This window comes from Littorina saxatilis, linkage group LG4, assembly GCF_037325665.1.
Source record: "Littorina saxatilis isolate snail1 linkage group LG4, US_GU_Lsax_2.0, whole genome shotgun sequence".
In the NCBI taxonomy this organism is placed as follows: Eukaryota; Metazoa; Mollusca; class Gastropoda; order Littorinimorpha; family Littorinidae; genus Littorina; species Littorina saxatilis.
Window position 1 is genome coordinate 15,923,189 of NC_090248.1, and position 12,104 is coordinate 15,935,292.

At 44.1% G+C, this 12,104-nt stretch overlaps 1 protein-coding gene across 3 annotated transcripts in view; it reads left to right on the plus strand.

The window, feature by feature from the left end:
* Positions 1 to 12,104, plus strand: part of LOC138964089 (ankyrin repeat domain-containing protein 26-like) — a 609,546-nt gene that overhangs the window by 17,169 nt on the left and 580,273 nt on the right. For all 3 annotated transcript variants that reach the window (XM_070335976.1, XM_070335974.1, XM_070335975.1), the window contains exons 3-4: positions 5,202 to 5,375; positions 8,655 to 8,761. In XM_070335976.1, coding sequence (XP_070192077.1) covers positions 5,202 to 5,375; positions 8,655 to 8,761 — 281 coding nt within the window. The remainder of the gene's footprint in view (positions 1 to 5,201; positions 5,376 to 8,654; positions 8,762 to 12,104) is intronic.

Below are 12,104 nucleotides of genomic sequence, written 5' to 3' on the forward strand. Positions count from 1 at the left end.
TCCGGAGCTGACCAGGAGAGTCTCTCTGGGGTTCACCTGCCTGACTACGATGGCGAGCAGGCTGAAGAGATGGATGAGGGTGCTTCCACGGCTGTGGATGACACCCAACTTAACGTGCCGTTTAAGCTGTCGAGCGCAGTGTCGTCGGCAGCTGAGACGGCTTTTAAGTACTTTCCGGAAGGGGTGGTGCGAAGCAAGCAGAGACTTCCACCACCGCTGTCCGCCTTTGACGACTTTCGGTCTTCCAAGATTCCGAAGGATCAGTTCCGGTTTCGGGAGTCGTCATCGGTTGCTTATGTCTTGGCACATGTGTTCAAGGGGAGGAACACTCCTGAGGTGCCGTTGTTGGCTCAACACGGAGAGGCACCAGAGGATGTGTTGCCTTGGTTGGCTAAGGCGGGGGAGAGGGCTGTTTCTGGGGTTCAGAAACTTAGGCTCACCCCTCGTCCTATCAGTTTGGTCGAGACGTTTGCTTTGCCCTCTACTGTGCTTCCGGTTTCCCCGGAATTGGCTTCTTTGAGGGAGGATGGCTACGGCAACAACAGAGTTGTCCCGTATTCCGAAGCCTCTCTTTTGGCTTTGGAGGAAGCAGGGAGAGCTCAGCTTGAACTGGCTTCAGTGTCAGAATCGTTGCAGCGGGCCCTTTCTAGGTCTATTGCTTCGTCGTTGGACCCTTTTGAATTTCGTTTTGAAGCGTCTGCACTTGATGTGAGTACACTTTTTGCCACGCTGGCGAAAGTCACTAGAGAACAGATGACGATCTCTGCTAACCTTTATGCGCATGCTGTGCATTCAAGAAGGACAGCGTTCTTGACAGGTTCAAGGATTACCAACAAATCCACGATCGAGAGTTTAAAGGTTTCTCCTTTCTCGGAGGGGTCCCTGTTGGGTCAGGCATCTCTCGATGCTCTGCAGAAGGAGACCCAGGACGCTAGGGACCTCGCTATAGCCCGTATCGCTTCTCACGGGTTTTCGAAGTCCCAGAACAAACCACACACTCAGTCTCAGCCCTCTGCCAAGCCTCAGACTGCTTCGTCTGGTGGTGGCAAGACTCACAAACAGTCCTTTGCTTCGACGGGTAGGGGTCGCGGTGCTCCGTACCCAAAGAGGGGCCAATCTTTTGGCGCCTCTAGGGGGTCGGGGCGTAAGCCTCACCCCCAATGAAGCTCCCCCGGGCAGGCTATCCCGGTAGCCCCCGCACTGGTTGTTGCGGGCGGCCCGTCCAGGGCCCTCACTTCCTGGCTGCAGCTGGTGGACAGCAAGTGGGTTACTGGGATAGTTCGTTCGGGGTTCCGACTTCTCTGGTCAGGAGAAAAAGCACCTCTGACCAGAATAATCCCGCCATGCAAACCTCCAAGAGATCCAGAGGCGAGAGCCGCAGTTCAAGGAGAGGTTTCAGCCCTTCTCTTGAAAGGGGCGATAGAGGAGGTCTTGGATCTTCGGTCCCCGGGGTTTTACGGCAGACTTTTCGTTGTGCCGAAAGCCTCGGGGGATTGGAGACCGGTTCTGGATCTATCGACTCTGAACAAGTATCTCCGTACTGTGAAGTTCACGATGGAGACGCCGACCTCTGTGCGAGAGGCACTTCGCCCAGGCGATTGGGCAACCTCAGTGGATCTCACAGATGCATACTTTCATGTCTTGATGCATGTCACAGACAGAAAGTGGTTGCGCTTCCGCTGGGGCGAAAAGGCATATCAGTTCAGGGCTCTCCCGTTTGGCCTTTCTCTCGCACCATGGATCTTCACCATCGTGGTGCGACAACTTTGCTCTCTGCTGAGAAAGGAGGGCATTCGTCTGCGAGCCTACTTGGACGACTGGCTGATCCTCAATCAGGACAGGGATCTGTGCCATGTTCATACTCGCAAGGTCCTCAGGCAGGCCGCTCAGCTCGGATTCTCCGTAAACCTGGGCAAGTCGGAACTGATTCCATCACAGAATTTCACTTATTTAGGGATGGAGTTCGACACTCTCAGTTGGACTGTCCGCCCGTCTCAGAAGAGGGTGTCCAAGCTTCAAGACTTGCTTCGTGCGCTTCACGGAGAGAATCTGGCCAGTGTACGGATTTTGACATCGGTACTCGGCCAGATGGAGTCTATGGCTACTCTTATCCCACTGGGCAGGGTGCACAAAAGGCCTTTTCAGGCTGCCCTTCAGTCCCGGTGGGATCAGTCAACCCAGGGTTGGGACACTCAGGTTTCGCTGGAGACCTGGTTTTTCGAGACCACGCAGGTCTGGCTCCTCCCCTGGGTTTTACAGGGAGTTCCAATAGTTTGCCCATCTCCAGAGAACGAGCTTTTCACCGATGCTTCTCTGATGGGGTGGGGAGCTCACCTGGGGGAGCATGTGGCGTCGGGGGTGTGGGACTTGTCTCAACCTTCACGTCACATCAACGCGCTGGAGTTGGAGGCTGTTTCGTTGGCGCTCCAAGCTTTTCTGCCTTTCATTCAGAACAGTCATGTCAGACTGCACACCGACAACATGACAGTTGCGGCTTATGTGAACAGGCAGGGCGGAACGAGATCCCGCAGTCTCTCAGACAGGGCGTGCCTCATTCTAAAGTGGTGCGTTTCGCATCACATTCTGCTGTCAGCCATCTTTCTGAAGGGAAGCTTGAACGTCCTGGCGGACGCACTGAGCAGGGGGGACAAGGTGGTCCATTCAGAGTGGACCCTGTCTCATCAGTCCCTGCACCGACTTTGGGTACAGATACAGAAGCCGCAAATCGACTTGTTTGCGACTCGTTATTCAGGGAGGCTTCCTCTGTTTGTTTCCCCCTTCCCGGATCCTCTGGCGTGGGGCGTGAACGCTCTGGAAATGGACTGGTCCAATCTGACAGCTTACGCCTTCCCTCCGTTTTGTCTGTTGGGCAAAGTTCTCAGGAAGGTCGACTTGGAGAGGCCAGCGCTGGTTCTGGTTGCCCCATTTTGGCCAAGCCAGCACTGGTTCCCGGACTTGCTGCGACTGGCGGTTCGACCGCCTATCCCCATCGCAGTAAGAAAGGGAGAACTCTTGCAACCCAGGTCAGGCATTCATCACGAGAACCCTCAGGCGTTAAACCTTCACGGTTGGATACTGTCAGAAGCTCTTTGCTTAAGGCAGGGGCCTCTTCGGCCACGGTAGACTTTGTGAATCATGCTCATAGGAAGTCGACCAGTTCGGTCTACTCGTCTCACTGGGCCTCCTGGGTTAAATGGTGTGAGCTGAACAGAGTTAAGCCCTTGGCACCTAGATCTATGCAGGTAGCCAATCATTTGGCTTGGCTAGCAGGGCAGGGGGGGTCAGCATCTTCCCTTCGTGTGCGAAGGTCCGCTATTTCTTCAACGCTACGACAACTGGGTCATAAGATTTCTCTTGATGGGGTCATCTCCAGCGTTATTAAGGGTGCCTCTCTTAAGGCCGCGCGCGAGAAATCTCCGCTCCCTGCCTGGGATTTGTTACTTGTTTTGCGTTACTTGGCTTCTAACGAGTTCGAACCTATTCATTCAGCCAGTTTGGTTAATCTGACGCGCAAGGCAGTTTTTCTTACTTTGCTTGCTACATCTCGTAGACGTAGTGAAGTTCATGCCTTTTCCGGCTTAGCCAAGGATATCTCAACCGGTAAAGATGGTTCTATTTCGCTGAAATTCAGGCCAGAATTTTTAGCTAAAAATCAGAAACCGGGCCAAATTTCACCTGTCATTAACATTCCTGCCTTGAGCAACATTCTTGCTCCTGGAGACCCAGATATCGTTAACTGTCCGGTTAGAACGCTTAGCAGTTACCTGTCTCGAACTCAGTCCATTCGTTCTGAAAGTCAAAAATTGCTTTTCATTTCGCTTAATACGGCAAGGAGTAAAGACATCGCGAAAGTGACTTTAACCAAGTGGGTCTCCACTTTGATCAGGCATGCTTACGCCTGGTGGCATATTCAGTCTGGCGAAGTTAGGGCTGTTCTTCCCCTGACTTCAGCAAGGACTCATGAGGCTAGGGCATGGGCCTCCTCGGTGGCTGTGCTCCGTTCAGGCCGCTTGGCCGAAGTTTTGGAGGCAGCCTATTGGAGATCTGAGGATGTTTTCGTGAACTATTACCTCAGGGACATCTCCTCTCTGCGTCAGGATGGCAGTTTTGCGCTACCTGCCATGGTAGCCGCAGGACAAGTCATTCTTCATTGAATTTTGGTAAGTCCCGCCACCTATAGTAGCAATCTGCTATTTGTGAGTTGGGTAAAGGATGTAATTTAATTTCAAATTTTAGAAATAAATTTTCATTTAATTAATACTTACCCAACTCACAACGTTTATTCCCTCCCACCTCCCCGCTGTGGTTGGTACTGGGGTCTAAAAAAGAGTGAGTTGGGCTTCGTTTCGAATGATAAGATGGCGGCGTATGCGCACGCATACGGAAGGGGCCTCGTTTCCGGGCTGGCTTTGACACCCTTACGGGTCTCTGTCACTCTTTTTTTAGAGGCGCCTTCCTTGTTACCAAGGGGACGCGTACAGCGTTACCAGCACTGAACTAGAGTTAATTGCTATTTGTGAGTTGGGTAAGTATTAATTAAATGAAAATTTATTTCTAAAATTTGAAATACATTATGAATAGAACATCTGAGTAAACTTTCATACATTATGAATAGAACATCTGAGTAAACTTTCATACATTATGAATAGAACATCTGAGTAAACTTTCATACATTATGAATAGAACATCTGAGAAAACTTTCATACATTATGAATAGAACAATTCTGACTCTGAGTAAACTTTCATACATTATGAATAGAACATCTGAGAAAACTTTCATACATTATGAATAGAACATCTGAGAAAACTTTCATACATTATGAATAGAACATCTGAGAAAACAGGGTCTTGAAAGGGTGGAGGCTCTAATTGGGGGGTGTCGTAATGAGGGTTGTTGATGTCGGTACCTTGCAGGAATAAAAGGGTATCAATACTCCTGTTCTACATCACTAAGTCATAAACGTTGATCATACTCAAGTACATAACTATATAAAATTCATTTAAGTCTTTCCTCAATGAAATAAATACCCAAAATGCAAATCAAATGCAATGTAAACCTATTTCTTCGTAAACAATCACATCAACATATACATTCAGTTCAGCAAAGTCAATCGAAATTCTCACGACATGATTTGTGACCAGTATCTTCCTGCTGTTATTTAGTGATGTTTTTCTGCATACACATTATTTGTGTGTTGCAGGCAGTGGAATGTCGTCATGAAGGCTGTGTGGCACTGCTGCTGCAAGACAGAGTGGAGTTGGATTCTGTTGACAAAGATGGCAACACCAGTCTACACATCGCAGCTGCTGATGGTTCATCAAAGATTGTGAAACTGCTGTGCCAAGCAGGAGCCAACTTGACTCTTAAAAACAGGGTGGGTTAAGTGATTACCAAGTCCTAAACAGTAATCTCTTGAGTTTTGGCATGATAGGAGTAGGAGTGAGGTGAAAACAACCAAAACTGTTCAGGCTCAGCAAGAACACTCAAAATAATACATACCCACACAACACTAGAAAGCTAACATCTTTCAAGCTCTAATTTGTCTTCTGTGTCAAGCATACCACTTCATTTAAGGGGTTACTAGTCTTCTTCTTCTTCTGCGTTCTAGGGCTGAAACTCCCACGTACACTCGTGTGTTTGTGTTGCACGTGTGGAATTTTACGTGTATGACCGTTGTTTACCCCGCCATTTAGGCAGCCATACGCCGTTTTCGGAGGAAGCATGCTGGGTATTTTCGTGTTTCTATAACCCACCGAACTCTGACATGGATTACAGGATCTTTTTCGTGCGCACTTGGTCTTGTGCTTGCGTGTACACACGGGGGTGTTCGGACACCGAGGAGAGTCTGCACACAAAGTTGACTCTGAGAAATAAATCTCTCGCCGAACGTGGGGACGAACTCACGCTGACAGCGGCCAACTGGATACAAATCCAGCGCGCTACCGACTGAGCTACTGGGGTCCCAGGGGTTACTAGTGTGTTCAAATCGCTCGACAGATATATTACACATTTTGTGCACAGGTTCCTCAAACAATATGGACACATCTGTGCAAAGAAAAAAGGTGGTTTATTATTAACTTTTAAAAAAAATATTTTTACTGGGGGTGGTCACATACGATTTTGCAAAAAACACTGTGATTCTTAACGTGATCCTAACTGACATATTTAGCTTTACAAACGATAAATAAAACATTATTTTGTGTATATAAATGAATGGAGACTATCACTTCATCATTATCATAATACGTTACTTATCAATGTGCATTTTCAGAAAATTATCGAGGTTTGTCGAGGGCGTACACATAAAATTATTACTCATTTAGTGGTAAAAACGTTATTACACAAACATTTCAGCGCAGATCATAACCAAATTTGAACACAGCTAGTTCACAATATACAGTTAAAATAACTAAAATAATAAATAAAAAATGGTGTTACCTTATTGCTCACTCCACAATTATCCCCGCCTCAACCCCACCCCCATATCTTGAGTGACAAAAATGATGAAACAATCATTTGGGAACCCCGTAGCTCAGTTGGTAGAGCACTGGACTTGTTATCCATGGGTTTGAATCCGGGGAAAGGGGTGGGTGTCGGAAAATGTGTGTGCAAAGTTTCATGAAGATCTGTCCAGTACCTGTCTCTGAATCGCAGTACACTCACACAAACACAATCACACAGACAAGCACACAGACACAGACACACAGGCACACACACACAGGCACACACGCACACATGCACATACATACACACCTGGGTGAATCAGTTACTTTGTAAGAGGGGTGTACTTCATATAGATCTGTGTAGGCGATCAACAAGCCCAGCCGATCTGGATCTGTTCAAGTCAAAAGTAAAGTCAAGAATACGAAGAAGTTTACCGAAAAACATCGATCCCAAAGACAAATGTTGTAACTTTTCAAAGCAGTTACTTTCAATCAAAGCTCCATCCACATTTAACCGAACGGGAATCATCGAAGATCCACGCAACTTCACTGCAATGTCGAAAACGAACTCATAATGTCACCGCAGATCTATAGTTGGTTTTGGTTTTGTGTCTCAGCAAAGAAACGAAGCAATTCTGCCGGCTTTTATTGCACACTGAAAAATCGTTTATTTAGCGGGTTATAAAATATATTTCTTTGAGGTTGCAAGGCAATGGCATTGATGAGATGTACTCCTTCGAACACACAACACAGGTTAGAAATTGACTGCATTTGGGTGCTTTTTACGGCCAAAATAGGGATTATGGAAAAATCACTTCGGGGGCAGGTCTAAAATCCTGTGTACAGTGCCAAATCATTACAGTATCTGTCTATTATATCTTTGGGTAAGCGTATTCCATTCCTTCGATAGTCTGTCATCTACACTTGCGTGAAAAAGCAATTTTGAGTCTGTTTTGCATAAATGACCGGCGACATTTGTAGAAGTCAAAACAACAACTTACAGTCATGCCTCTCAGCTTTCGTTCCATGCAATTTGTTTGTATGTACATATAGACTGAGGGGTGCCCCGAAATGATTTGTAATCACAACATTCACATACGCCATTGAAAAACTCGTCCACGTGCGTTTTAGATCTATTTACTTGGGTGACTAAAACTGTCGTACTTGCCAAAGGCCGCTTCGCGTAACAAAATGACTACCAGAGTCGCAAGGCTCAGAATATTTGTTTACAAGAGAGTCATATTTCGTTGTTCTAGTCCGAATGAATATGAAAATATGGCGAGTTGAAAATGCTGATTCTTTCGCCAGAAACACGTCTGTTTCCATACCGGAAAGAAGGAATGGACTGACAGCTACTATAAGCACGGCGCCGTGCGCACAATTGACGAATGATGTTATTCACACAATACCATCTGGTGATGACATGTAATGAAACTATTTACTGAAATCAAGAAGTATCTTAGTTCTAGCAGTGCAAATTGGGCACCCCCATGCGAATGCACACTGGACCGTGCGTATACTGCGTAACTCAATGAGTGTAAACATTAGCAAGAACCGCAACTTGAATACACTCATAACCCCTTAATTGAAAATTTACAAAATATGATCTGGCTTTGTTCAAGTAAAAACGTGGTTGTCTGCATATATATACATTACCCAGAAACCCAATCTACACAAACCCCCACCCACTGAAAGGGACATGAGAGGAAACAGTCTTAAACTGTTTAAAAACTTTGCTAAGTCGAAAGTAAGGAGTGCCTTCTTCGCAGACAGAGTTGTCTTAGACTGGAACACCCTGCCCGAAAATGTTGTGACAGCTGATAGCGTTAACTGCTTTAAAGCACGACTGGACAGCCACTGGAAAGACACATCAAGTGTCTACACACCAAGCTGCTACTAGCCCCCCCGCGTATGCAGCTTACCTTTGTGGATCGGCGTACAGGTTTTTAACCTAAATCGTCGCACAAGTACAAGTACAAGTAAGTACAAGTAAGTAAGTACAAGTAAGTATATAGTAAGACGGCCAGCTGTGAACCAAAAAAAAAAAAGTTTTTGAAGCGATATCTTTGAAACTTTGCACATTTCCAGGATTTGATGGCCTCCAGACATGACAAAAAAGTGAGTGTTTCCTTTTATTGTGTGACGTTTATTTTGAACAAAGAGTACACAGACAAGTGAGTATGTGAATATATTGCATTATATGTTTTCAGGAGGGTCTAGCTCCGTTGCATGTTGCTGTCAGAGAAAAGCAAGAAGAAGTCTGTCGCAATATCATCAGCTTTAGAGGTCAGGTTGACATTGAGGACAACAATCTGAGGTAAATTTTGATTCACAGTTTTTGTAAAAACATGATCCTTGGGTTAGTAAATGCTGTACGTCTGACCGTGTGTGTGTACGTGTGTGTATGTGATCAGAAAATCTAACCTTCGAGATCTTTCCTCATTTTTCCTGAAGGTCCGAGAATAGAAACGCTTGCCAAAGTACAGCTCCTTTTAAATAACTAGCTGACCACTCGAAGTTGCTGGAAAAATCTAGAAAAACATGTGCTTTTATTGCCAACCCCTGCCTGTCGGTACTTGCAGGGTTCGTACAGAGTCCTTGAACCCTGGAAAACTCCTTGAAAATTGGAAAACCTTTTCCAGGCCTTGAAAAGTGCTTGAAAATAGAGTTTTGTGAAATAGTCATTGAAAAGTACTTGATTTTTCCAAATTGTTGCCTATACATTTCGTCAGCAGCTTGTCTTATTTAAACAAAAATGCAACTCCCTTTTTTTTCGTCAAATACAGTACACACATTTTGGGAGAATAAAAGATCGAGTGAAAACGAAAGCAGACGAACTAACTATTACTAGTCACCTGTAGTTGCTTCCCTTCCCGGAAGTTGGCAAGGGAAACAACTACGGAGTGACTAATAGTTTGCAGACTTGAAAAACTGAAGGTAAGCTTGGTGCTTTGCATTAATTTGGGGAAAATCATGTCCTTGAAAAGCATTTATTTGGTCCTGGAAATGTCCTTGAAAACTCATTGAATTGTATCAGCTCTGCCCTGCAGGAACCCTGTACTTGTAATCTTGTCATCTTGTAGCAAGTTTCTCAGTTGTTATGAAAGTGAGTGACGTAGTTTCTTCCCAAAAGTCCCAGAAAAGACATGAATAGGCATTTTGATCTCTGACTGTTTGATTGAGTCATGCACCCTAAAGGAGCGATACATGATGCGGCATGGTTCTCGAAATCTCTCCCTGTCCATAGGTGCTCATTTCAACAAAAGTAATTAACTCTGGTAGTACTCTCTCTCTCTCTCTGTCTCTCTCTCTCTCTGTCTCTCTCTCTCTCTCTCTCTCTCTCTCTCTCTCTCTCTCTCTCTCTCTCACACGCACACGCACACACGTATGTGCACGTGCGCACAGACATGCAAGCAAACAAAAACAACTGCAAATCTAATCAGCGTTACAAAACAAAATTGATGAGCATGCTGTGAATTACTATTTTTTGCATTGGCAGTCCGACTGTGAAAAGCAATATTTGACCTTAAATGTCCCTAAACTTCGTGATATATATATCACAAAAAATTTATTATTATTAAAATTATTTCTCTCTCTTTCTCTGCTAAGAGATTTTAACAAATCTCGGAAGAAAGTCTCTGCTGACTTTCAATTGTTTCTTTCACAATTTCTGATGTTTTATAATGTGGTCACCGTGAAAGTTGCATCGCCTTTAAAGCGATCCAATTGAATAAAGCAGAAAACTTCTTCTTTACCAAGTCCTGTGTTGAACAGCAGTGAAAAGTTGACCGCTTTTCCTGTTTAACCTTTTCAAAATTAGATCTAACTTGTTCGCGTATCCATTTCTGGATCTGCAGGCTGGTACAGAGTTACCTCCCTTTAGGCTTTTTCAAATTTCCCTTGTTTTAACCTAATTTCTTGGTTAAAACTTGTCTAAATTTCTAAATTCTTTCTTAATAAATATCAATTCTACACTTTGGCCTTAAATAAAAGTGTTTCCCTTCACAGATATCCTCTTGGGGTTGTCAGATGAGGGTAGTCTCCCATGCCAACAGAAGCTACCATTCAGAGAATGGTTTGCTTCTTAGTTGGATACCATGGGTTGACAACTCTCGCCATCAGTACCACCTGACCACTGATGAGACACAATAGTGTCGAAACACGTGTCTGGTCTAGGTACAAATACAATGGTCCTCCTCAGGACTAGATTACCTTGTGATACGTCCCCCACAAAGAGACTTTGCTCTGTAAATCTCGGTCCCCCTTGAGGAGGGTCTGATGCTCCCAATAGGCTGTCTGTGAAGGGATACTTATTTCTCTCTCTTTCTCTGCTAAGAGATTTTAACAAATCTCGGAAGAAAGTCTCTGCTGACTTTCAATTGTTTCTTTCACAATTTCTGATGTTTTATATATATATATATATATATATATATGACTAAGTGCCAAAAGGTGCTCACAGAACAGAAGACGACTTTGTTTTACAATAAAAATGTTTCTAAAAACGTGTGTCTGCTGAAAATTGGTGTGTGTGTGGATGAATGTGCGAAGAGATAGTGGACCTAATTTCGTGTGTCTGACTTGAACGGTTTTAAAGTTATCTTTGTTTAAAGTCAAAAATAACGCCAAAACCGGCCATATGAAAACGGACATCGTGATACCTCGTGTTTTGAATATGCCACAGAAAAATAACAAGAAGCACAAATGAATTGCATTTAGTTTGATTGAATGCCTGAAACATCGCTTTACAGACGAGACCAAACGTCAAATCTAAATCTCGAGAGAATTTTTTTTTTTCGATAACCGAATTTTAAGGTGTCGCACGCAAGATGTGTCGTCATCACGGCATACATTTTTCAATCGCAGATATTTACTAAATTTCTTTTTCAAAAACTCTTGAATTGATGTCGACACGTCAAGCGATAACGGTGTATCAAACTGCTGTCTTTCAAGTAATCTAGCAAAGACTGCAGAACTTTTGAACAGCATTTTTGAAAACGATTTGAAAATTTCGTCATATCTTGCGTGCGACAAAATGTTCGGTAATTAACGGTTATTTTCTTTTAAAAACAAAATTTACATGTATAAAGATCTACTTCATCTACGGAACCACGTGACACATTCTGTGTTCAAAATTTGTGAAAAAATCACGAACCACGAATGCGCTATCAAGTGTTGAAATTATGTCGTCAACATCTTTTCAGATCTTGCGTGCGACACCATCTTGCGTTCAACATAAAATGTCACTACCTTATCGAGTTTAATGGGTAAAACTAACTATTTGTTGTCTTAGTTTAATCTTCTTAATTAAAAGCGTAATAAAACCGAACTTCCAAGATGAATTTTAATTGAGATTAGCGAAAGAGCGGGCACGCAAGTCGACCTTAAAGTAAAAGAATGATAACACGAGCGTTTGTCGTGTTGTCTTGCGTGCAACACATTGTCCAAAAAGGAAAATGTATATTTTTCTCATACGTTTTTTAAGTTGAAACCTTGAAACTTCACACACATTTGGGGTTTAATCGCCCCCATGCATGGAAAAAGTCTTGTTGACCCTTGTCAGATTTCAAGGTCACGGCTGGGTCACATGTGGTTCAGAAAACGGATGAAACATATTTTTTCAGAGATTTTTGAAGCTAGAACCTTCAAACTTCAAACAACGC